The sequence below is a fragment of the Mauremys reevesii genome, linkage group 1, assembly GCF_016161935.1.
Source record: "Mauremys reevesii isolate NIE-2019 linkage group 1, ASM1616193v1, whole genome shotgun sequence".
Taxonomy (NCBI): Eukaryota; Metazoa; Chordata; order Testudines; family Geoemydidae; genus Mauremys; species Mauremys reevesii.
Genome location: NC_052623.1, coordinates 256,568,667 through 256,596,055, shown reverse-complemented (window position 1 = coordinate 256,596,055; position 27,389 = coordinate 256,568,667). Strand labels below are relative to the sequence as shown.

At 45.5% G+C, this 27,389-nt stretch overlaps 1 protein-coding gene across 4 annotated transcripts in view; it reads left to right on the top strand.

Moving 5' to 3' along the window:
- Positions 1-27,389, top strand: part of PTN (pleiotrophin) — a 116,590-nt gene that overhangs the window by 70,451 nt on the left and 18,750 nt on the right. For 3 of the 4 annotated variants that reach the window (XM_039521002.1, XM_039521003.1, XM_039521004.1), the window contains 3 exons: positions 14,962-15,071; positions 19,161-19,334; positions 21,660-21,821. In XM_039521002.1, the coding sequence (XP_039376936.1) occupies positions 14,962-15,071; positions 19,161-19,334; positions 21,660-21,821 (446 nt within the window). Of the gene's footprint in view, positions 1-4,782; positions 4,788-14,961; positions 15,072-19,160; positions 19,335-21,659; positions 21,822-27,389 lie in introns of those variants that run through there. The other variant, XM_039521006.1, reaches the window with a different exon arrangement.

Sequence of the window (27,389 nt, the reverse complement as noted above, 5' to 3'; positions counted from 1 at the left end):
AGCATATTTCAACAGAGGATAAAGTAACAGAAAATTGATGAGTGATTAAAATACACACACACACACACTTGTGGGGGAAAAGAAAACTGGCAGAAGGGAATGGCAGGTATGTTTTATGTGGCGGGAGTATTGCCATCATGCATATAATCGGATAGCCTGGCCCTTTAAGGGAGATGGTTCTGGAGCAAATGGACCTTAGGAAGTGACAGAGGCAGCTGCTGGGAAAGGGGAAATGGTCTCAGGGAGGGGTGGTGTCTTCAGGAAAACAAGGTTACCATTTCTTTGCGGGCCCAGGAACAGGAGCCTTGTGGGACAATTAGGGTTGCCAGCTTTCCGACTGTAGAAAAACCGAACACCCTCATCCCACCCCTTCTCGAGGCCCCGCCCCCACTCACTCCATCCCCCTTCCTCTGTTGCACCCTCACCCTCGCGCACTCACTCATTTTCACCAGGCTGGGGCAGTGGGTTGGGGTGTGGGAGGGGGTGAGGGCTCTGGCTGGGGGTGCGGGCTCCAGGGTAGGGCCAGAAATTAGGGGTTCAGGGTGTGGGAGGGGGCTCCAGGCTGGAACAGGGGGTTGGGGTGTGGAGGGGGTGAGGGCTCTGGTGTGGGGCCAGGGATGAGGGGCTTGGGGTGCAGGAGAGGCTCAGGGCTGGGGCAGAGGGTTGGAGTGTGGAGGGGTGAGGGCTCTGGTGGGGGTGTGGGCTCTGGGGTGGGGCCAGGGATAAGGGTTTTGGGGTGCAGGAAGGGGCTCTAGGCTGGGGGGTGCTGGGTTCAGGGTGCAGGAGGGGCTCTGGGATGGGGCAGGGGTAGGGCGCAGGGGGCATGAGGGCTCCAGCTGGGGTGTGGGCTCTGGTGTGGGGCCAGGGATGAGGGGTTTGAGGTGCATGGGGGCACTGGCCTGGGGCCAAAGGGTTTGGAGTATGTGGGGGGTGTGGGGTGCCAGCTCTGGGAGGGAAATTGGGTGCAGAAGGGGGCTCAGGGCTAGGACAAGGGGTTGGGATGTGGAGGGGGTGTGGGATGCGGGCTCTGGGAGGGGGATTAGGGCTGGTGTAGGGGGTTGGGGCGTGGGGGGCTCTGGGCAGCGCTTCCCTCAGGTGGCTCCTGGAAGTGGCTGGTATGTCCCTGTGGACCCTAGGTTCAGGGGTAGTCAGGGGGCGCTGTGTGCTACCCTTGCCTGCAGGTGCTGCACCTGCAGCTCCAGTTGGCCATGGTTCCCAGCCAATGGAAGCTGCGGAGCCGACACACAGAGCCTCACTGCGGGGCCGCAGGGACATACCTGCTGCTTCTGGGAGCTGCGTGGATCCAGGGCAGGCAGGTAGCCCGCCTGAGCTCTGCTGCACCACCGAATGGACTTTTAACATTTTTGACTAGGCGTTCAGGTTGAATACCGGATGCCTTGCAACCCTAGGTGCAATAATTACCAAACCAATCAAGGCACACCTTGGGGAGGGAAGAACAGCTCCAAAGGCTTCCTGTTCTCATTGTTGGGTGGGGAAGGGGGGAAGGGTGTCATCTTTGCAGGTTGTGCAAGAGGGATGGAAGCCCTCATCCCCCCACAGGAAACCCTAGGAGGAAGGACTTTGGCTATTAAGTTTTTCATGTTTGAGAACTTTATTTTGAAATAATTTTGTGGTCAAGGAAATAAAGGGAGAGAGTGGCTCAGAGTAGTGAGCCCATCCCAATGTCTGTCGTTAACATGCCTTTCTTTGGCTCTTGTTGATGCGGCACACACCACTCAACTGCCTTCTTAGCATTATAGCAGACAGAACATGTCCCACAGTGTTGCCATTGCTTCCTGATTTGCAAGTGGGAGATGTCCTCTTGTCTAAGTCCTGTTCCTTTTTCACTAATTCCTCTTACAGAAAATGATTTAAAACCTAAACCTATTCACACATGAAAATCACATGGTGGTTGAAAAACAAAACTCATTTGCACAGTACATTCTGTTTTGGTTGAATTAATTTTCTCTTTCATTTCTACACAGCTACCCTGCGCTTTTTATTTATAATTGAAGCAAGGAAGCAATTTCCTGGAAAAAATAGGCAGAGTTCACATGCCTTCACAAAAATTAATAGAGGGCATAGGTGAAAGGTCACAGGCTTTCAGTTTAAATAATTTTCCGACGGCATTGCATATTCTTTGGAGCTAGTGAGAGGGCAGGGTAGAGAGGAGCTGGGGAGGTCTAATGAGCAAAAGAGATTAAAATTAGAACCAAATTTCCTTAGGAGTATAAAGTATTTTGAAAAGCTTAAGAAAAAAATAAATATCCAGAACTGAGAGTCATGAGAATATAAGAATTGCCATACTAGGTCCATCTCACCCAGTATTCTATTTTCCAACAGTGGCCAGTACCAGAAGCTTCGGGGGAGTATTCAGAAGAGGGCAGTTGGAGTGATCCACCTCTGTCTTCTCTTCCCAGCTTGTGGTAGTCTAGAGGTTCGGAGTTAGCCTGAGCATGAAGTTGCATTTCTGACCATCTTGGCAGATAGCCATTGATGGACCTATCCTCCATGAATTTACTTGGTTCTTTTTTTGATCGTCTCAACATCCCATGGCAATGAGTTCCACAAGGTTAATTGTGCAGTCCAAAGTACTTCCACTTGTTTGTATTAAACCTGCTTCCTATTAATTTCATTGGGTGATCCCTGTTTTTTTTTTTTTGTATTGTGGGAAAGGCTAAATAACACTTTTTTGTACACCATTCAGGTTGGGTTGCCAACTGTCTAATCACACAAACCCAAACACCCTTGCTCCGCCCCTTCTCCAAGACTACATCCATGCCATGCCCCTTTTCTGAGGCCCCGCCTCTGCTCTGTTGCTCACTCTCCCCCACCCTCACTCACTTTCACCAGACTGGGGCAGGGGGTTGGGGTGCAGGATGGGGTGTGGACTCTGGGTTGGGGCATGGGGCCGAGGGGTTTGAAGTGTGGGAGGGAGCTCCAGGCTGAGCCTGGTGCAAGGGGTTGGGGTGAGAGAGGGGGTTCAGTATGCGGACTCCAGGAGGGGGCTCGGGTGCAGAAGGGGTTTGGGGTCCAGGCTCTGGGAGGGAGTTTGGGTACAGGAGGGGGCTCAGGGCTGGGGCAGGGCATTGGGGTGTGGGAGGGGGTTCGGGGTGCAGGCTCCAGCCAGGTGGTGTTTACCTCAGGCAGCTCCTGGAAGTGGCGGCATGTCCAACAGCAGCTCCTAGACTTATGGACGGCCAGGTGGCTCTGCGCGTTGCCCCTACCTGCAAGCACCACCCCTGCAGCTCCCATTGGCCGCGGTTCCCCATTCCCGGCCAATGGGAGCTGCAGAGTCAGTGCTCGGGGTGGGGCAGCGTGCAGAAACCCCCCTAGCCATGCCTCCTCCTAGGAGCCGTTGCCGGACATGCCGGCCGCCTCCGGGAGCAGTGCGGAGCAAGGGCGAGTAGGGAGCCTGCCTTAGCCCTGCTGTGCTGCCAGACTTTTAGTAGCCTAAAACCTCCTGGTTTGGCTTCAGTAGCCTCTGGGAGATCAAACCTGATTCCGGGAGACTCACGGCCAAACCAGGAGGATTGGCAACCCTAATTCAAGTACCTCAGTCAGTTCAAGCACAGTAAATTCAAAGATATAACAAGAATTGAAGAGCAGAAATGTGTGGAGGCTGACACAGATTGGAGGAAGCTATTGTTTAATATAGCTTTGCCCAGATGACTTGATAACTTGAACGACTGGTAATTGGGTGCAGAGTATTGCAACTGTCTGCATCTGGGAAGATCCCTGTGTCCAGTGGGGCCCTGCCCGAGTCAGTAGGGTCCTTCATGGGCACAGGGGCCTACATAAGTAGTGCAAGATGCTGGATTGGGATCTAATTCATTACAAGGTTAAATAAAACTCAAGAATATCATGCAAAAATTATTACAATCAAATAGCTTTTCAGTGGCTAATGTGGGATAATAACACATAGCCTTACGGCACTCTTCATTACTAGTCTCACAGCACTTTGCAAAGGAGGCAAGTATCATTAGCCACATTTCACAAATGGAGAAACTGAGGCGCTGAAGGGTGAAATCACTTGTCTGAGGTCACCCAGTTAAAAAATTCCCATTGGTACAGAAGGAGAGACTTACACAGAAACTGAATGAGGCAGAGAATCTCAGTCTCAGCTCTTCATGTCACAACAAAAGTACCATCAGAGAGGGTTGCTCAGACCATTGTCAGTGCATCGTAACAGGGTGGTTATTGTTGCTAGGACTGTAATGATTTATGATATGGGAAAGAAACTCTCTGACAATGCCTGCAGTACAATGAGTTAATATGGACTGTGCTTAAAGTAAATAGGAAGACAAAAGGGAGCTTTCCCTCCACCAGTCAAGGAGGAGGGGGATTTATGGACTTGCTGCTTTTAGCTGATGAAGGGAGCTGTGCTTCTCTACCTGTTCTTCCCTCCCTTCCTGGAAAAAGGAGGTATAAAGTCAGTGGCCGCTGCACCCCCTACACTAGAACTGACTTTGGCTCCATGTTATTGTGGTTATTAATTATTTATGTTACAGTCATGCCAAGTTGCCCCAGTCGGGGATGTGGGCACCATTGTGCTAGGTGTTGTACAAGCATGAAGTCAAGAGACAGTCTCTGCCCTAAAGAGTTTACAAAGGCAGTTAGTGACCAGACAGAACAGGAGGATGAAACAAACCAGTGGATAGGGGTGGGAGAGCAGGAATAGGCGGTAACCAGGAGCATCTTATCATGCAGGCTAGCTGTGTCCACAGGGTAGCTTGCCCTGCCTAGCCATTACCACCTGGCTGTGGTCTGAAGACATCACAACCAAAGTGAGTATTAAGGAAGATAAGGTAAATGGGCTTACCAATTTTGGGGAAAGTTCGTGCCATTCATAAGAGCTGGCATGAAGTGATTGTGGGAGAAGTGGACTATCAGGGAGAGTGACACAATGTAAAGGTGGTGTGCAGTAAAGGTGAATCAGGCCCAAGGGCTCTGACTTGGTCTCACTGAAATAGGAAAATGCAGAAAATTAAGGCAGCTACCTTCGTATTCTCTCCAGGGAATTTTCTGGACTCTCTGGGCTCGAGTCAGATCCATCACTCTTAGTTTTGTATTTAATACCTTTTAAAATGGCTGCACAAAGAAACCTAACATGGATTATTATTAAATGTTTATATTTACAACAACTGTGCTTATTGTGGTGGTGTGGGGGAGGAGGACAGGAGCAAAATAACTGTAGCAGAAATGGCTCACACCGGACATTAAATGAAGAAGCCACAGGCACAGAAAAATGAACTAAAATAGCAGCCTTCGTTTTGTAGGGCCCCAAACAGATGCAGAGGTAGGGGAGAAAGTAAGTTAAAGGACTTACTGGTACACTGGAGTCCTGAGCAAGGGCGTGGCCTCAACCAGAAGAGGTGGGACCTTTAAATCAAGATTTAAAGGCCCCGGAGCTCTGGCTGTGGCTGGGAGCCCCAGGGTCTTTAAATCACCCCTGGAGCTACCAGCTGCAGAGGTGGCTAAGAGCCCTGGGGCTCAGGGGCGATTTAAAGGGCCCAGGGCTCTGGCCGCCACTACCTCAGTGGAGCTCCGGGCTCTTTAAATCGCCAACAGAGCCCTGTCGCTGCTACGCCAGGGCTCTGGCAGCCGGGCTCAGGCAGTGATTTAAAGGGCCCGGGGCTCCGGCGGTAGTGGCAGCAGGGATCTGTTGGTGATTAAATGTTTAAAGCACCACCCAAGCCCTGCTGCCAGGGCCTCGGGTAGCAGCGGCAGGGCTCGGGTGGTGCTTTAAAGGGCTGGGGCTCCCCGCAGCGGCAGGAGCCCCAGGCCCTTTAAATCACTGCTGGAGCCCTGCCACCGCTACCCCAGGGCTCCGGCAGTGGCTCAGGAGGTGTTTTCAAGGGCCCTGGGCTCCTTCCGCTGCAGGGAGCCCCAGGCCCTTTAAATCACCAGTCTGGGGAAGCTGGTCGGTCCGGCACGGCGCACCAGCTCTTGCCAGTACGCTGTACCAGACCGTACCAGCTTACTTTCACCTCTGTGCAGAGGTCAGCATTAGTCACTGCTTGATAGCCACCAGCCAGGGCCACTCTGACCACCACCTCAAGGTAGATAGAGATGGGAGGATATGTGTGTGTGTGTATGTGATGGGACTCTGCCAAAGGAAATCCCTCGAACAATATAATTGACCTCACTCTGCCCCCAGGAAATTGATTTTGAAGACAAATTATAGATATTTAGGCCTCTATGCACTGGTCTTGGCTCTGCAGATGAATATCAGCCTCTGTACCCATGCTATGTTTAATATAGGCCAGCAGGAAGGGGGACTACTCTTATAGGGTCAGCATGGTTATCATAAAAGCCAGGGACTGATGACACCGGCTTGAGCTGAGCCAACCATTGTGTGGCCAGGTACTGTGGACACTTTTCCCCCTGTACAACTATGACAGTTGAATACTTCAGTACTTCTGTTGTTGCAGATCCTGTGCCTGCCCCTCCCCCTCCCCTGACTCTGACCCCAAAAAGGCCTGATTGTCCAATGTGGGTCTTCAAAGCTCCCTGAAAATGAGCCCTCTTTGAGATGTCTTAAATTAAAGACAGAAATGGAGACACCTAAAATATCTAGTCATTTTTGGAAATTTGGACCTGCATCTATTTAGACTAGTGGTGAGCAACCTGCGGCCCACGGGCCGAATGCGGCCTGTCAGGGTAATCCGCTGGTGGGCCACAAGACAGTGTTTACATTGACCGTTCGCAGGCATGGCTGCCAGGAGCTCCTAGTGGCCGCAGTTCACCGTTCCCGGCCATTGGGAGCTGCGGGAAGTGGTGCAGGCTGCAGGAATGTGCTGGCTCCTGCTTCCTGCAGCTCCCATTGGCCGTGAACGGCGAAGCGTGGCCACTGGGAGCTGGGGGCGGCCGTGCCTCACAGTGTCTCACAGCCCGCCAGTGGATTACCCTGACGGGCCGCAGGTTGCCCACCACTGATTTAGACTCTCATTTTAATGGTTCTTCAGCCATTGTTCCTTCGTCTTGTATTTGCACAGTATTTTGTACCCCGTGTTAGTAAGAGAGAGAGTGTGTGTGTGTGTGTGTGTGTGTGTGTGTGTGAGAGAGAGAGAGAGTTGATATGTGTATAAGGGAAAAACATACAGTAGTAAGCAAATGTTTCAAATAAAAATGCCCCACTGAGAATAGCAAAGGGCAATTGCTTATTACAACTTTCATTTTATTTACAGTAAAGCTGGTTGAATTTTCTGGATGAAAAGTTGTCCTTTAAAAAATGAACATTTTCATTAAAAAAAGTTGACTTTTTCAGAATTTTTGTTTCTCAGGAAAGTCTTTGTTAGATTTGTTTCTAACAATTTTTTTCATTAATTGAAAACCGAATTTTTCATTAAATGAGTATTTTGTTAAATAAAATTTTCAGTACTTGGTTTCAATAGCTATTTTTTATTTAAAAAATCAAATGAACAATTTCATGAACATTTTTGAAAAATAAACAAAAATGCATCTATTTTGAGCTCACAAAATGGAACAACTTTGAAAGTGAAAAACTTTTCATGATTTTTTCCCTGGTGTGACCAACTCTAGTTCAGGGTCACTTTGAGAATCATCCGCCCCACTAGAAAGTTAATATTTATTTCCAGCAACATAGACAGACAACATAATATGGTTAGAGCTGATGATGCCTTCCAGGGAATAGGAAAGAGGAAAAACGGTGACATTGATATGAATGAATGGAAAATCGGACTAGGCAGGAGAATGCCACAAATTGATGGAGCCCCATCTCCTCAGGCTTGTGAACTGCTGGGCAGGAGAAAGCAGGTCCACTTGATATAGAACATGAACTGCAATTTCTTAGCTATTTCCTGCTGGCCTATATGTTGGTTGATATATGTGCATCAGGAGAGTCAGGACTTCGCATGTATCATGGGGGATGTAGTCCAGCCGTTGAATCCACATGCAGTTTTGTCCACTGAGTCTGGCAATGCATGTGGGAGATGCAGTCCTCCAGGGAGCCCACAGAAACAATAGAGGCCCAAACCAGAACTCTCATAAGGCAATGCACCCAATGATAAGGAAATGCAGTTTCAAGTTTTTGTTGAACTAGTTCAAAACAAAATATTCCAACCTTATTGAAATGAAGTGTTTTGAAAATTTTCCATTGAAAACATTGAACTCAATCCATTCCCTCAAAACATTTCAATTTTGATGAAACAGCGTTTTCTGCTGGAAAATTGTTCTGTTGAAAATTGTTCAACTAGCTATAGTTTTGAGTTTTATGTCAGCCCAAAGTATGATGTACATTGAATGGTAGAATGCATGCAATCATGGACCCCTATTATCAACCCAAACTATGAATTATGCCCAAGGAACTGGAAGTGTTAATGTCTGCTGCATATCTACATGCTTTAGCTTGATTCTGAAGGCAAACATGCAATCAACTATGCAAATATCATAGGCAAGGAGAATTGTGATCCACAACTAAACTAATTACTCTGGTTTATTTACTTGAACAAAGCCAGATTGGGCATGTTAATTGGGCATTATTTCAGAAAATTTGATCTTTTCTTTTCTTTCTTTTCATATTAATCACATTTTTCCTAGGTTCTCCTTGTCATGTAGTTCTCAGTTCCCTTGTTCAGTTTATATCAGCATTGTTCAGCCAGTTGGCCTCAGGTCTCTAAATTGTGGCCCTCCAAGGTGATTGCAGTAAGAAGCAAATGTGTATTTGATTGCAAATTGCAAGTGTGTTCCCTAAGCTGCAACCTTGGATTTTAAAATAGAAGTGTTTGAATCAGCAGTGTCACTAGGGGGCACTGGCTCCCACCATTCCCCTGCAGACCCAGAAGCTGTTCTAGTGTGAGCTCTGGGCAGCAGCTGTCAGCTGCTCAGCAGCTCCCCTGGTGATTGCCTGCTGCATCATAGGTGAGTAGTTCTAGCTGCTCCATTGCCTCTTATCTGCAAGGCTGTGGGAGCCCAGGAAAGAGTAGGACAGGAGCTCAACTGGCTCTGTCAGAGCCTAGGGGACTAGTGCCTAGCAAAGGATGGTTCCCCTTCCCCGCACACGTCCACCCACAACAGCCCAGGAGAGGTGTGTGTGGTTGGGGGGGGAATAAGAGCAATTGAAAATCAACCACTGTTTAAAGCTCCCTGAATCTCTACCTTAGTGCAGGTTAGAGCAACCTGAGGCTGCTTTGACTTGCACCAGCTGGCAGTGGTCCTTGAAGGACTATAGACTGGGTGTGGAAAGCTGTAACATAGCACTGTCTAGCCATTCCCCTTCCCTGCTCTTGACATGTCCCTGCATCAAGGGTAGTGGGATGGAGGTGTAGGAGCTGATTATAATGACTCTATATGCATGCTAGGGACCAGGGCCAGCCCTAGACCAAAGGTGCCCCAGGTCAGGAACGTCTTTGGTGCCCCTACTCCATTTGTTAAACTTTTGAATACCTTACAGCACCCCAAGCCCAGCACCCCCCAAGCCTGGCACCCCAAGCAGTGGCTTGCCCCTAAATCCAGCCCTGGTAAGGTCTCCCTCACACCAGGGGCAACCTCCCTCAGGGGACTTATGTATGGTTTCCCCTCCCTGTATGACACCTGAGCAAAACAAGACAGAGAATCTGCACCAAAATATTGATTATGACCCCTTGACCTCTGTTCAACTCTTGGACTGAAGAAGTTGGAGACCACTGTGTCATAAATCAATGTTTCAGAATTGCAGGATTGTCTCACAAGATAGAACCGATACCACAGGAAGGGTGAGTACCGGGGGATGCATAAACAGATTTGTCCAATATCCTTCCTTTGCACATGCTATTCTTGCTGGGGTCACACTTGCGATGCTTGTTAAAGGGGTGCAGTATGGCACTTGTTCTCCTCTGTGGTGACACCATGTCACACTTTACATCCTGAATTGTCTCCAAGCAATAAAGACCCGTGGACACGGAGTGAGAAAGTAAAGGGAGGACGGGTGGGGGGATGTGAGTGAGATGGTAAATGGGAGTTATTTTGGGGGCTAAAGGAGGTAAGGCTTCCATCTTGATATGGTGGCATTGAAGAGCAGCTCTTGCCCACCATCTCCAGGGAGTTCTGACCCTGAAAATTAAGTGAGTGTCTGGTCCAAGCACTGAACCCCTTCAGTTCTTTTTGCCTTGACCACTTCCTCCTATTCTTCTCAAGGTTCTTTCCTCAGTCCTTTGGCTTCCCATTTGTCCCTTGGGTGCTTATACAGCCTTTCTGCTTTTCTCTCTCTTTCCAGTCAGATAAAGCCACTCCTCTCAGGATACTGTTCCTGTGACCAACCCCACGCTAACTCTTCCTGCTTAACTATATGCTCTGATGAGCCTGGGTGCAAACACTCCCTCTAACTGGCAGACCAAGCACATTTGGGGTGAGCAGGCCACTGCAGGGAATCAGCCCTTCCCCTGCTTGACCTAGTGTGGGCTGTGCCCATCACAGGCGGCAATGTGCCAAGATGGTGAAGAAAGCCAGGGGAGACGAGTGTGATGGTAAAAATGGGCTGGGGACTAACAGGAGTTGGTAAAGGAGGTGGCTGGAGGGGCTGAGGTGCACCCAGAACCAGAAGGCTTTTAAGAAACTGCAGAATCTCTGGCCGGCTTTCTTATTTTCTGACACCTGATATGGAGCTGAAGTCATGAAATGGGATCCATCTTCTGATTGCCACTCACTTTTCTGTTTTGCTTTTACTTTTCTCTCCCCACCAGAGTTGATTGTGAAATGAACCATTATTTCACAGTAATTTATGTACCTCATCTTCCTCAGGAGAAGCCACTTGCTACAATGAACTTCAGCAAAGCTGCATCTCTCTTCTCATTATCCACTTCATGTTTTCACTGCACTCTCTTGCTCTTACTAACTCTAATTAGTTATTTGTTTCTCCTCTCAGTTTATTTTACTCCTTTCTTCGTCTTTTAGCTGTGTCTGTGATTTTTCTGTCTTATGCTTTCTATTCCTTTTATCAATCTCAGTCCAACTCACCATTTAAACTGTCCTAACTGCTTTCTCCTTTTATCTGTTTCTCTCATGCATTCACTGTTTCATCTCGTCCCCTCTTAAAACCACCTTTTCCCAAAGTCTTTTTCTTTCTCCCATTTTGTCTGCATCTTTCTACTGGTTGTGAATGTGGCTGTCAATCATTCAGAGGGTGCTGTTCCTGCTTTCACACAGGGTTCTAGAAAAAGCTTTTCCTTCAGCACATTTAGCCCTATTTATGAGAGTTGGTTGAAATAAAAAAAAAACAATAAAAAATGTGTGAAAAATTTCATAACTATCAAAGTTCTTTCTATTTTGCAAGGTCAAAATGGTTAATTGCTAAATTTTTTGGCAATGTTTTTAAATCAAAATTTTCTTTGGAAACATCAAAGTATCGAAATAAAAAGTCACTTTTTTTTTTTGCAAAAAACCAAAAAGCTTAATTTTTTCAAGACATTTTATTTTCAAAATAAGTCATTTTTACTACAAAAAACCCCAAACCTTTTTGTTTAAGAAACAACTCCCTGCCCCCAAGACAGCTTTAATAGTTGCAAGGAAAATTGAAGGAGTTAGTATGAAAATACCCATGTGTGCTTTTGACAACAGATGGTTGCAGCCTGGTTTGGGATTTCCCTCCTGAGAAACTTTTACATCTGTTACCAGCTCCTCCAGACAGGGGATACTGTGATGCCAATAGCCTGTTTGTAGCACTATCCCTGCCAGTCTATAGAGTACAACAGAGCTTCTGTAACTTTGTAGTTGCAACCAATGACATCAGATTACAGATATTTGTGTGATGCAATGAAAAGCATTGTGCATTATGGCACATGATTCCCGTCTGTTGCATTCCATTGAGGAGGCACTGTCGGTATCAGGTTGCCAGCCTTTACTACAAGCAAATGTATGCCCTCAGGTTCAGATTTTGCTTCAGCAGCTTGGAAAAACATCCAAGTTGGTCCTGTGCTGTCATGGGCAGACTTGAGATACTAGGCACGTCCTCTGCATCAAGCCTCTGTGGGGTTTCAGTTTGTAGAGAGAGAATTTCAGACTCCAAACATATGCAAAAATAAATCACCTGATGTGACTTTGGTTATTGAATAGATTTCAAATGCATTCTGGTTTGCCCAGATTTTGTTTTACTGTATTTACTGCCAGAAATAATATAGCTTCTAAACTGAAGCTTACAGCTACTACTTGGAGACCCCTGTCTCAAGTGTAAACTTCTTCTATGGTTTGTTATTTATTGTTGTCTTTTGGAATGGGGAACTTAAGAATTTACAGTAATATAAATGAAACCATTAGGGTTCTTTAGGGTTGAGTCTATGGAGATTACTCTAACAACCTATATAACGGAATAGAGAATGATTGCCTTGCTATAGGGTTTTGACCTATCCTATAGAATTCTACAGTAGGAATATAGGACGGCTTCAGAAAATCAGGTCACTATTTGTATTCTTCAATTTAAAAACACTTTAAGGGCTGGATTCAGTGCTCGCTGAAGTCAGTGCGAGTCTTTACGGGTGGAAGGCCCCAAATGAAAGTAGTACCCGTGAATGCTGCCAGATTGTTAGCCCAGAGAGGAAAATTATCTATATATCTGGACAACAGACTGCGCACAGGCAGCCACAGTGTGAGCGTTCCCCACATATTACATGCCTCGCTACTAATGTGCCTCAGTCTTGAACTGTAAGGACTACGAAGCAGTAATTCAGCCTCCATGCCCATTTATTCCTTGGCTACTCTGCTGAAAATGCCATAAGGTATCAAGAGCACCCATTAGTGCCACCTGTCTTGTTGGTGTTTGTGTTAGGGACATCACTCCATCAAGAACTGGAAAGACACTAATAGATCACTGTTTCATTGCTAGATCAAAATTTGTCTCCCTTGGAATATGCTGATGTTTCATTTAAAAGAAAATAACCCCTCCAAACCCAAAAACCTAAAAAATGTTGTCTGATAACTTCTGAAACTAAAAAGAGTCAGTTTTCAGATGGAAAAATCAAAAATGTTCATGGAGGCAGATACTTTCCATGAAATTGTTCATGTATAGAATTATAGCATATGAGGGTTAGAAGGGACCTCAGGAGGTCATCCTAGTCTAACCCCCTACTCAAAGCAGGACCAATCCCCAGACAGATTTTTGCCCCAGATCCCTAAATGGCCCCCTCAAGGACTGAGTTCACAACCCTGGGTTTAGCAGACCAATACTTAAACCACTGAGCTATCCCTCCCTGTAGTCAAAACCCCAGTTATCTACCAAAATTTTTTTTATCCTTATCACAAAAATGATTTACCTGATTCAGTTTTTTGGGAAAAAACAAATTTCATTTCATGTTGACTTAAAAGAATATTTTTTGTTTCTTCTTGCTGAAACAAAATGGAAAAAAAAACATTTTGGGTTGAAAGAAATATTTTGTTTGACCTGAAATGAAACAGTATTTTTTACTCCCTTAAAAAAAATCCGACTACATTTTGAAATGCAGTATCATTTTGAAACAAAAAGCTAAAACATTTCATTGTGAAAATGTCAAAATGAAACATTTTGACTTTTTGGAATCCTTCCCCCAATTTTTTCCAGTTGAAGCATTTTGCTGAATTCAACCCAAATTCACGAATAGTTTCAGTCAACCTGAAACTGCATTTTTCAGTGAATAAATGATTTGTCCCCAAAATTTCATGCAACTCTATTTGTAATATAAATCCGTTGGATTTTAAGGCTGTCTTGGTAGCTGGACCTTCTAGTCACTTCCTCCTAGGCAGCAAATGCCTAAACTGCAGCACAAAATGCAGCAAGGCAGGGTGAAAGAGGAAATGGCTCTTGCCTGAAAAGCTTTGCAGAAGCTTTGTTTGGAACATCAGACCTGCACAGTCAGCCAGTCCTGGTTGTTGTGCAGTGATTCAGCTGGGTGGCTAGGAAGTGACATTTTACCACTGAGCAAATACATTTTTATTCATATTTGCGTTTGAATGTTGCCCCTCAAGTCCAGAGCTGAGCATCACTTAGCATGGCTAGTTGTGTGGTCTAGTCCAGGGGAAAACACTTCCTGTTTGTGGTTTGCCCATTCTGGGCATGTTAGTTCAACCCATTTTATACATAGATATTCATTTGAGGAGAAGGAAAAGTATAAGTATGACCTGGGAGTTCTAACAATGTATAGTCAATGATGATTCATATATCACGTTTCATCTATATAATCTTCATCAAAGAAACCTAAAGCACTTTGACATAATTTATATGTTCAAACACCCTCTTGAACCTTGGCAAAGCAGTTAAGTTGCATTGTCCTCCTTTTACAGATGGGTAAATTGAGGCACGTGTTAAGTGGCTCAGTGTTGCATTATGAATCTGTTACAGATCTGAGAAGAGAATCCAGGAATCCTTACTCTGTGTCCTACTTTAATCATTAGTCTATAATTTCTCCCAAATTTCTGCCACTTGTGCAATTATAAAATAATTACTGTATTATCTCTGAGAGACAAGGTGGGTGAGCTAATCTCTTTTATTGGACCAACTTCTGTTGGTGAGAGAGACAAGCTTTTGAGCCACACAGAGCTCTTCTTCAGGTCTCTTTCACCAACAGAAGTCAATCCAATAAAATACGTTACCTCACCCACCTTGTCTCTCTCATATCCTGGGAGTGACACTGCTACAACTACACTGCATATGCATCTACACTACATGGTAAAACAGAAGTTCTGCATTGGGAATGCAGTGGATTTGGCATGAAAATGGTAAATAGGGTATTTCAGCTATAAAGAAGATTTCACAGACTTTGTCTTCTGTGCAGGAAGTGGAAAACTCGGTACACGTTTGGCCAACGGTTAATCCTATGCTTTATCTGTTTGAGCTCCTCTTGTCCCTAAGTATAGCTGCACTGAAATGTATAGTCTCACCATTTGGTAGTACCCCCTCTATTAGAATGTTTGATTGGAGTTTTTCTCTCAAGCAGTCTGACATACCTTTCCCTATGTACCCTTCCCGAATTTGACCATACTTCTTTTTTTTTTCAGAATGCAGCAGCAACAACAACAGCACCGAATGTTCACAGCCGCCGTCTTGGCGTTCATTTTCATTCTGGCCGCCATGGGCACTACTGAGGCTGGCAAAAAAGAAAAACCAGGTAAGGTACAATGTAATCAATTGTGCAGTAGATATGGGGGTGGAGGGTAGCAGAGGGGGCCTAGGACCAGATCTTGCACTACTGAAGTCAATGAAAGTTTTGCTATTGATTGCGGTGGGGTTAGTATCAAGCTCCTAGTGTCTAAGCCCCAGATCCTCAAAGGTATTTAGGCGTCTAATGACCACTAAAATCTATTTTGGAATTCAATGGGAATTAGATGCCTAAATATATTTGAGGATTTAGGCCAAAATGTCTTTATTGTATTTATCAGTATGTTTCACATACTTTTTTTCCTCTGTATTTTACATGTGGGATGCATGGACTTGTTTCTCCCCTTCAACTAATTAAAAGAAAATAATCTGTTACATGTGAGGGGGTTTCTTGACTACCATTTGCTTCTTCTTCATTGGATAGGTGTGACATTCCAGCCCACCTCCGAGTCCAAACCCGGCTGGCACAAACCCGAGTTACAGATCCATCCATGACTGAAAAAAACATTTGCCAACAGAACAAGACCTTAGTGATAGTTAGGGAGAAGATTCCCAGAATTATTCATTTCCTTTTGATACAAAGATGGAAAAAAGAAAAAAAGAATCTAACCTGGATTTGGTGCCAAGCTGGAATGGATTTTTGGATTTGCCTCTTATTTTATGTCAGCCTTTTCCTTGCTTCAGAATTTCTGTCACCTAGCCTGAGGACATATGTCCGTATTGTAAACCTGTGCACTGTTTGACAAAAGTGACCCTGTGCTCATGAAAGAGCCAGTGTTAGGAGGGGATAATGCACATTGCTGTTAAGATGCATTGGCAGAACTGTATAGATGGGTAGGTCTAGAATAGCAAGGAATTCCACAGCTCAAGACTGAGGTGTATTGCCAGGAATGTCCATGAAGACACAAGATTTAGAAAGCAGGGATTATTGCAGATTAAGTCTGAAATCCATTGGCGATTTGTGAGTGTGAGATTGAGTCTGGAATAACAGGGTGCTGCATATGAGGACTGAGGTACATTTCTGTAATGTGGGGGACCCAGAACTAAAATGAATAGCAGGAGTCACTGCAAAGCTGGACTGAAGTACAGTGGGAGAACTGTGTGTGTGGTTGGACTGGGGCAGGGACCAGAACTGGAAAAGCAGGGATGCTGCAGGTCAGGAATATAGTACGTTGAGAGAGCTGTGTGTGGTGCCCAAAAATGGAATAGCTGAACAGAGTGGCATTAGGTTAAGGTACATTAGGAAGTCTGTGTATTACATATTATTTCCTAGTACAGAATGGCTGGGGTGTTGCATGCCAAGACTGAACTTAATTCAATCTCTCTTTTCCCTGAGGTAGATTCCACCGATAGAAGAATGTCAAATGCTTTCAGTTTTGTTATGAAATTCAGGATAATCATTAACTTTTTGACACACAGAGTGGGGATTTGCTGCAGTGGCATGTTTTCATTTAAATGGGAGTACAGAAATTCGTTTCTGTGAAAGCTGCCAGTTTGACAGCTGTGGAGACTGAAGTTCTCTTTTTAATCAAGGGACAGGTATAGCATGGCAGCACCAGTACAGCCTTCCTCAGCACTGCCCTGGACTCAAGCTCACTTGGGCTACTGGAGAGGTTCCCAGTAGGGTTGAATGTGTGGTTCAGTCACCTTGCTCTTTTGTTGGCCTCTCTGAATTAGAGTGGCCACTCACACATTCCCAGAACACCAGACATTCTGGCACTTCTGGGAATGGCGTGGGCCCACCCCTGCCGATGTGACCCTGCCCACGCTGGCATGACCTTGCACACATGGTGGGTGGGTGTGGTCATTCTGGCAGGGGCAGAGTGGCACACGATTCAAAATGGCATCCTCTGTCTGATCCTGGATAAAATCCCGTCTGGTTTTGTCTCAGTACTGGATGAGGGACAACTTGGACAAGCCACACATAAAGAGGACTGTTTGGTTTAAAACCGCATGAATGCCTTACCTACTCTGAATATACTAACAACAATGATCCCACCTATGTGACATGGAAACCCATCCATGAGGAATTGGACTAAGACTTTGTTTCACCTAGAACCTGACAAACACACATCTGGTGTGACTGCTTTCGATCAGCAGTGACCCAGTCCTTATTTTAAATAGAGACAATCCTGAGCTGGAAAACCCAGACCTAGATTTCAAACCTGGATGTTTCCAACTCTTATGCTTTTTATCACGAGAGTCATGATTTTTGGCATTTTTCTTTAAGCCCTGTGAATATTTCAGTATCTGAGTTTTCATTTCAAAACAGATAGTGCATTTCTAGCCATTGTGGGTATGGCGAAGTACTGGAAAATATGAACCATAAAAGTGCAAAAACTGGAAGGCAAATAAAAGAGCTCAAATGTATTATTTAAAACATCTTACGATATTTTGAGGCCTGACTCATGATTTTTTTAATACTTGGAGTTGGCAGTTGGGCTAATCTCTCTAGGCGGACTAAGATCATGCGACGTGAAATGAAGTCCAGTTTCTTACCAGCACTCTTGTGCACTGGACCTTTAGAACACCTGTGTTTGGAGATGTTTGGATATGTTTTTGGCCATTATAAAAGTAGGAGGGTAGCCATCAGTAATGAAATTTGTATCCATGTTCAGATATACTGACACATCCTTCCCCTGCTAGCTTACGTCTCTGCCTCCAAAATTCAGAGTGTGTTCCGACATGAAGTATATTATACAACAAAGATAAATACAACAAAGATAAATACAACAGGTAATGTACCCCATTACCTGTCCTTTGATTGTGGATGAACACCACAAATCGCTCAGTCCTCATCCACAAAGGAAGCCTGCACAACACCTTCAAAAGTTGAGCCTGGGAGCTTACATTCATAGCTTGTTAGATACTAAAAATTATGGATTAAATAGAGACGCTGGATTTATGACCTTTTATAACAATCTATAATCTACTAAACCCCACTCTCCCCAGCTTTTTATTTTTTTATTTTTATTTATTGCCTCTCATTTCCCACCTTTGACTGGGGAGGTTTTAACTGGCCACTTCATCCTGAATGGTTCTTTTAAATACACCGCTACCCCGATATAACACGAATTCGGATTTAACGCGGTAAAGCAGCGCTCTGGGAGGGGGGGGGGGCAGGGCTGCTGCGCTCCGGTGGATCAAAGCAAGTTCAATATAATGCGGTTTCACCTATAACGCGGTAAGATTTTTTGGTTCCCAATCTGCTCCACCTTGTATTTAGCTGAGCCACTGAGTACATTTCCCAGACCTGAAGAAGAGCTCTGTGTAAACTGGAAAGCTTGTATCTCTCACTAACAGAAGTTGGTCCAATAAAAGATATTATCTCACCCACGTTATCACTCTAATATCTTGGAACCAGCATGGCTACAACAACACTGAATACACCAAATCCCCCTTGAAACACCATATTAATGCATACACTCCTGGCCCATGTGGTACTTGGTATTTAATCTGAATATGTTGATATGCCACCAGCAGGGAGCTGAACGTCCTCTTTTGTGAGTGTGTGTATGTACCTAGATCAGTGATCCCTGATAGCTTCTAGAACAGGGGTTCTCAAACTGGGGGTTGGGTCCCCTCAGGGGGTCATGAGGTTACTACATGGGGGGGTCATGAGTCATCAGCTTCCACCCCAAACCCTGCTTTGCAACCAGTATTTTTAATGGTGTTAAATATATTTTAAAGTGTTTTTAATTTATAAGGGGGGAGGTCGCACTAAAAGGCTTGCTATGTGAAAGGGGTCACCAATACAAAAGTTTGAGAACCACTGTTCTAGAAGACTCCCTTTTCTGGAGAGGCGAATCCTGCCTGCAATGACTCAGAGGCATCACACTCACTGGGAAATTTCTGGCCTCAGTAATCCACCCTGGTCTGGAGTCACTTCGAAGTCAGCCTCTAGAAAGGCAGTCAACCTACAACCTGCAGCACCTTGTAAGGAGAACTTTAGTTTTGATCGATTTAAGGCAGTTATGTTATGAGAGTCTCTTGTTTACTGGTTTACCTGGTGTGATTGTTTAGAATGCCTTTTTTTTTTTTTTTGGCTGGGTACTGACCACTTTTCTTGGTTTGGTTCGGTTTCCTTGGCTCCATCCAGAGAAGAAAGTGAAGAAGTCTGACTGTGGGGAGTGGCAGTGGAGCGTGTGTGTACCCACCAGTGGAGACTGTGGCCTAGGGACCCGCGAGGGCACTCGCACTGGAGCCGAGTGCAAGCAAACTATGAAGACCCAAAGGTGTAAGATCCCCTGCAACTGGAAGAAGCAGTTTGGAGGTAAGGGTTGCCCTGTCTTGAGTACTGGGGAAGTGACCCTTTGTGTGTGCTCAGCCTGGGCCGAGTGCTGGTGTGCATGCTCTGCCTTTCTCTGCAGTGCTTCATGTTCAGTACGACTAGAGCTGGTTGGAAATTTTTCACTAACTTTTTTTTTAAATGAAAAAATGGCTTTTTAAATGGAAATGTGTGTGATTTTTTTTATTCTGTTTTATTTTTGTTGAGTTTTGGGAATTGGACAAAGGAGGGGGGATCATTTCGTCACTAGCTCTGATTACAGCCCGTTCAGGAAGTGCTGCACTAGGGTGACCAGATGTCCCGATAAAATCAGGACCATCCTGATATTTAGGGCTTTGTCCCACGTCCCGACTGATCTTTGGTCAGGATGCAATTTGTCCTGATATTTCATTCCGCTGGCAGCACTCGCCTTTTTTATTTTTTTTCCCTCGCTGATCCGCTGGCAGCACTCGGCTTTTTTTTTTTCCTCTTTCTCTCGCTGCTCCGCCAGCAGCACTCACTTTTTAATTTTTTTTTTAAAATTTTTTCCCTTGCTGCTCCGCCAGCAGCACTTGGCTTCCCCCCTACCAACTGCTCCGCCAGCAGCACTCACCCCCACCATGTGTCCCGATATTTTCTCCCTCTCATCTGGTCACCCTATGCTGCACTGAGATGTACTCTGTAGGAGAAGGCAGATTTTACAGGCTTTCAAGGACAGGGCTTGAGTCACCCTGGGTTTAGGCCAGCAGAAGGTAGGATATTCACGGTAGAAGGTAGAACTGAGCAAATAATTGATTTTTCGATGTGGTGGCCAAGCTGAAAAATCTGGAAAAAAAAATTGGTTAGTTTTCAACTGAAACTGATTTTTTTATATTTGCCAAAATGAAAAACTTTTTTGTTTTTAAAAAAAAGGTTGTTCGGGTCAATTCAAATCGACATTTCAAAACAAAATGATTTGTTTAAAAAATGTCAAAACTAACCATTTTAAACTTTTTTTTATCATTTTTTTCCTCATTCTTTGAGTTTGACTGAAACTATTTGCCAAATTTGTCCCTAATTCATAAATGGTTTTGGTCACTCTGAAAATGCATTTTTCTGAGAATTTGCTATTTGAATAATAATAATTAATAATAATAATTAATACATTAATATTCACCCAGCTCTACTAGAGGGATCCTTTTGGCAGGACATCCACCCAGCCAACAAAGCCCCCAGAGGCCCAGCAGCATGTTATAATTGCTCTCTATTGCCTTTCCATAGTTGTGAATACCGCCCCTCCCCCCGCATGGCTACTGCAGCCTCCACACTGGAACATGGTATAAAATTTGCAGCCTCTCGCACTAGTGACTGAGACTTCTTGGGGAGTGGATAAAGGCCATAGGATTTAATCCATGAAAGACTAAGATTTTCCTTCCATCTTGGACAAGTTATGTAACCAGGATTCAGGTATACGGTTGCCCTTGTAGACTCAGCTTTTCTCTACTAAACAACTTGGATGACTTGAACTGATAATGGCACTACAATGAATGCTGCAGGCAGTCAGTGCAGAGGTTCTGGATTTTTGCAGTTTTTCTGGCCCTATTTTGCAAACTCAAGAGGTTTGGATAGTTCATTTTCAGAAAAAAATCATACAAATGTTTGGATACACATCTGAACTGGATAGTATCCTCTGAACTTTTTGCTCCAACTCTTCACTAGTGAGAACTATTCTGTGGAAAAAATCTTGTTAGTTAACTTGTAATCAGCTGGCTGGCCACCTCTGCAGTGATAGAGCCATAAAACTTTATACAGTGAGTCATAGATAAACAGTGGCGTAATCTTTTGGTTTAATATATTTTAATTTCTTGATGAGAAAAAATAGATATTAAAGGGTCTGATTCTCCCTGGCCTCACATCTTGTGTAGTCATTTATACCTGTGCAAGAGTGCAAAATATTACTATTCTGGTTTGCTACTTTTCATACCTCATTTGTAAATGATGCCACAAGACGGTGGAGAATCAGGCCTTTTGAATCTGGAGGATGTTTTCCACTAAATTGTATCTCTTTTGTAGTTTCAGTATTAAAATGTAGTTTCCTTTTTATAACAATCCTGTACCCATGCAAGAGCAAGATAATTATTCTTTTAAATTGGGTCATATTTGGGGGCAAAATTACCTCCCAAAATGTCCCTTGAATTTTTTCTGCCCTCCACACCCCGTTTCTTTGGATGTGTGATCCACCTGCCTGAAATCATTGGCAGTATATGCCCACCTGGTTAGACTTGGGTAACATTTTATTCATGCTCCATGATTCTTTTTAAAAAATTCATTGTGTTCCCATACTCTTTGCAGCCGAGTGTAAATACCAGTTCCAGGCCTGGGGAGAATGCGACCTGAATACCGCCTTGAAGACTCGAACTGGGAACCTGAAGAGAGCCCTTCACAATGCTGACTGCCAGAAAATTGTCACCATCTCAAAGCCCTGTGGGAAGCTTACCAAACCCAAACCTCAAGGTACAACCCATTTGCTGCCAGTAATGTGCTACCCCATTTAAATCCAGTCACTGCTGGAATCCAAATGCCTTAATGCAGGGATGAAAGTAACTCACAGGACTTACCGGTACAGCCAGAGTCCTGGGGTGTGTGGCCTCAAGCAGAAGAGGCGGGGCCTCAAGATTTAAAGGCCCTGGGGCACCAGCTGTGGCTGGGAGTCCCAGGGCCTTTAAATCACCCAGGGGGCTCCCAGCTGCAGAGGTGCCTGGTAGCCCCCGGGGCGAACTAAAAGGCCTGAGGCTCCAGCCCCTGTGGAGCTCCGGGCCCTTTAAATGCTGGCCCCAGCCAGGAGTGTGTGACAATGCGGTTCTGGCGGGACCCAACTGAGAGTGCCAATTCAGGACCAATTGCTTAAACAGGGCAGTTACAGCCCTAGGCTGGGGTTTTTCCAACTCTAAGGCAAACCAAACCAGCCAGACAAAAAGGACTTCGGTTTCACCCCACTGGCTAACCACAAGTCACACAAGCAATTTCCTTAGATACTCCAATCTCCCAGTATCACCACCAGTGCCACTCGTCCTGGGGATGAATGGTTATGAAAACCAACACCCCAATAAAAGAAAAAGGTTCTCTCGATCCCAAAGGACCAAGCTCCAGACCCAGGTCAATACACACATCAGATCTTACTCACAAATCATGCTGTTGCCAATCCTTTAGAATCTAAAATCTAAAAGTTTATTCATAAAAGGAAAAAGGTAGAGATGAGAGCTAGAATTGGTTAAATGGAATCAATTACATACAGTAATGGCAAAGTTCTTAGTTCAGGCTTGTAGCAGTAATGGAGTAAACTGCAGGTTCAAATCAAGTCTCTGGAGAACATCCCCAGCTGGGATGGGTCATTCGGTCCTTTGTTCAGAGCTTCAGTTTGTAGCAAAGTTACTCCAGAAGTAAGAAGCAGGATTGAAGACAAGATGGAGATGAGGCATCAGCCTTTTATAGGCTTTTCCCAGGTGTAAGAACACTTCTTTGTTCTTACTGTGGAAAATTACAGCAAAATCAAGTCTGGAGTCCCATGGGCAAGTTCCTGCATACTTTGCTGAGTTACAAGGCATATTTGCCTTCTCTCCATGGGTCAATTGTGTAGCTGATGGTCCTTAATGAGCCATCAAGCAGGCTAGGCAGAGCTAACACCAACTTGGCTGGGATGTTTCCCAGAAACACAGCACAAATTTGAAATACAGACAGCACAGAGCCAACACTCACAACTTCAACCACAAAATGATACATACATATAGACAGCATAATCATAACCAACAACTCATAACCTGGTCTTAGACACCTTATATGACCCCCTTTACATAAGATTTGGTGCCACTATAGGACCTTGGTTGCAACCATGTTCTATATGGTCCCAGATTATATCAATAATGTCACAGAGCGGTGCCAGAGTTTCTGGCGCCCTAGGAAGAATTCAGGGGGCGGCATTTTGTGCGTTCCCCACGGGGCGCACGGGAGCTTCCACTTCCGCTCCCGTCGTGCCACCGAAGAAGGACCCTCCGCCGAAATGCCGCAGGCAACAGCGGCAGTCATTGAGCTGCTCAATTGCCTACCGTTGTTTTCCGCGACACGTCGGCAGAAGGTCCTTCTTCAGCGGCGCGACGGGAGCGGAAGTGGAAGCTCCTGTGTGTCCTGTGGGGAGTGCACAAAATGCCACCCCTTGAATCCTGGCGCCCTAGGCGACCGCCTAGGGTTGCCTAATGGAAGCGCTGGCCCTGGCCCCAGCCAGGCTGCCAAAGCTGCGGGCGGGATTTAAAGGGCTCCTCTGAGTTCCCCGGGGCTGGGATTTAAAGGGCTCCTCTGGGCTTCCCGTCGTGGCGGGGAGCCCAGAGGAGCCCTTTAAATGCCAGCCCAGCCCAGCCCGGCCGCTGGAGCTACGGGCCGGGATTTAAAGGGCTCTTCCAAGTTCCCCGCCGCCCAGCCTGGCTGCCGCGGCGGGCCAGGGCCGGAATTTAAAGGCGTCCTCCGAGTTCCCCGGGGCTGGGATTTAAAGAGCTCCTCCGGGCTTCCGCTGCAGTGGGGATCTTGGAGGAGCCCTTTAAATGCCAGCCCCAGTCCGGCTGCCAAAGCTGCGGGCAGGATTTAAAGGGCTCCTCCGGGCTCCCCGCTGTGGCGGGAAGCTCGGAGGAGTGCTTTAAATGCCAGCCTCAGCCCGGCCGCCGGAGCTGCGGGCTGAGATTTAAAGGGCTCGGGGCTCCCCGCAGAGCCCTTTAATTCTCTGCCGCAGAAACTGATGCGGTCCGGCATGGCATACTGGCTCTTGCTGGTGCGCTGTACCAGACCGTACCAGCTTACTTTCACCTCTGCCTTAATGGGAAGTCAAGAGTAGAAGAAGGATTGTAATTTCTTGTCCTTTTCCAGCCACAACACTGCTTCTGCATCTGATCTCCCAGCCAGGAGTATGTATCCAAGCCATGCAGCCATGGGGCCTTGACAGATAGAATCCCTAACTGAACCCCACTGAAAATGTACTGCTACCAGTTTGTTTTAACTATGGGTGTTTATGCTCTCATGGTTTCAGGGTACAGGAGCTCTTGCCACAACCCCTACTGATGGGCATACACCAATAGCAGGAAGAGAAAATGTTTCTAACAATCCTTTTTGTTAGACTTTTAACTGCCTGCTGACAAGCCAAGGCTTTCCCTTGGGATGGGAATAGCTTAAGGAATATTGTTCGCACAAGTCATGGGGAGAAGAGGTTAATCTCCCTGCTGCTCAGTGTGTCTAGAATAACATTGCAAAATCAATGAATGTTCTGTGCACTTTGGATCATGTGGTCTCAAGTCTAAGAGAAGTGTTTGGTAATGCAGGGGTGGCAGGAAGAAGGGGCTGTGTGGTGTCTCTTGCTGCAATTAACAATGCAATTCCCAGTTCGTGGACAGCCATATGTCCTACTAATTCATCCTGTTTCCATGTGTCACAGACTCCCTTGGTCAATATCAGGCAAACTTGTTTTCTTTCTAATCACTTGGGCTTTTTAATGAACTCTTCTGCAGCAGCAGCAGGTACAAGATAATTTATAGTGGGCGCTTAGACTGCATGAAGTACCACTTGGTCTCAGACAATATGCCTCATGTAGACCACATAGAGCACATCACATGGCCATTTTTTTGCTGGAACAGATGCTATTTTTACTTAAAAAACAGCTGAGATTAAGCAGATTCCAGAGTTTCTTATTGCTTTCTTTCTCTGAATAAATATAAAAAAAATACTGTGTATGATTAAAAGTGACAGGTGTCCCTTATATTAACAACTCCCTAAGTGTCATCATTGGATCACAAGTGGTCCATAGAGTATTTGCTAATGGTCTGCTCCTTATGTATCAGATTATACATACTTCCTTAACTAAATATTTTGTGTGTGTGTGTGTGTGTGTGTGAGAGAGAGAGAGAGAGATCGAGCGAGAGAGCTTTACAATCAGTAGAGCTGTAGCCTTGTGCATCATTCACAGAATTATCAGATAAGTTATGATCAGGGCCGGCTCTAGACCCCAGTGCGCCAAGCGCGCGCTTGGGGCGGCATGCTGCCGGGAGGGCGGCAGGCGGCTCCGGTGGACCTCCTGCAGGCATGCCTGCGGATACTCCACCGGAGCCGCGGGACCAGCGGACCCTCCACAGGCACGTCTGCAGGAGGTCCACCGGAGCCACGGACTGGCGACCGCCAGAGTGCCCCCCGCAGCGTGCCACCCTGCTTGGGGCGGCGCAATTGCTAGAGCCGCCCCTGGTTATGATTCTAGAATCTGTGTTGATGATGATGTCTGAAGGACCAAACTGGATTTTCAGAGAGTAGCTGAGTTTGCTGCATTTGGGAGGTTATTGGAATAAGCTTCATCCTACACTACCAGAAGGCCTCTGCCATCCCTGCCCCCACTAGTCTGTTGCTCTGTTCTGCTTTGCTAAGTCAGCATTTTCTGTCAATGACTTGACAGAAGGGGGCAGAGCGAGACAATCAGAACCGTGCTGGAGGAACACTTTGGGGGAGAGATGCAATCAAATGATGGAAAAACAGCCTTTAAGCTTTTAAAAAAAAAAAAAAAAAGAAAGCTTTGTTGGGATTATTGTAGCAGCCCTTGTTAAGCTGGAACTGGTGTTCCTGAATCAGGATATTGAGTCACTCTAACAATGAATGGAGCTACATGAACAGAGAGAGGTCATGTAAGTTTGGACTACTCCACACACAAAGGTTTTTGGGAGCTGAAATGCTGGTTACAGCAAGCCTGGCTGTGCTGCATAACTTAATCTGAAGACACAACTCCATGTGTTTTGAAACAATGCAAACGAAAAATGGGTGTAAATTTAGGTCTTTGCAGTTAAAAAGTATAGTAACTGAGGGGATCATTTATACTCTCAGATCTCCACTGGAGATCATTATGGCACATTCTTGCACTCCACCACCATGCCCAACTTCCATAGGCATAGGCAGGAGTTCTGTGTGGGAGTCAAGTGTAGAATACAGTGGAGAAACTCAAGGTGGACAAGAAATCAACAAAGTTGATCTAAGAGCAGAATTCTCGTGTGTGTGTGTCAATTACAGGAACTCCATGTTACTTGAATTGTAAATGGGGGATGGGTAGGGTGAGAAATTAGAATGTATTTCAGGAGGACATAAAAATCTAGATGGAATTTTTTTAACTGACCCAAAAAATCTTGGCTGCTGAAATACTGAATGGGGCGAGACTATATTTTTGTTTTAGAAAGTGACTACATTCTTCATGAGAAAGGGAATTGTAAGATGGATTTCAGTGCCTACCTAGAATGGACTCTGGGACTAGATGGAGGCAAAACTAAACTGCACTTTGACTCCAGTTAGACTAGGACCCTGTTTAATTCGTTAGGAGGAGAGAAACATGTTGTTTTAGGGCAGAGTAGTGGATGGAATGCTCTGTACCTATGTGCTGCAACTCCTGTTAAGTGCTAGTGAACTGCAGTGTCATAGATTGGCTATTACTCCCACAGTGATCACAAACAGCAGCAAGTATAGTCACTGTTCGGTATCTGAGATGTTCTCCATCAGATTAATCTTTTTCACCTCTAACCATTATGCTTCAAAAGCAGCATCTCTGTTCTTTACCAGCAGGAAGGTAAGCTCTGATTATCTCTCCAGCAGTGCTAGGCTGAAAGGAAGGAAACAATGCAAGCAAACAACTGAATGTTGGAAATACAAAGTAGATTATCCTGTTTAAAGACAGAGAGAGAGAGAATTATTTGGGCTCAGTTTCAAACCAAGCCAATATGACTAAAAGTCATTCCATAGGAACAGAGATATTGCCATTCTGGATCAAATGGTCCATCTAGTCCAGTATCCTGGACATTGGTCAGTACCAAATGCTTCAGAGGAAGGTGCAAGTGCCCTGCAGTAAGCAGTTATGGGACAATGGCCTCCTAAGTCCCACTAGATAGAGAGAGGCTTACACAAGTTTGAGGATTTGTATCCTTTCCAAAATTTCATTTAAAATATTTATTCCTAGAACTCTAATGCTCTCATTATCCATGTAAGTGTTCAATCATTTTCTGAATCCTGCCAAGCTCTTGG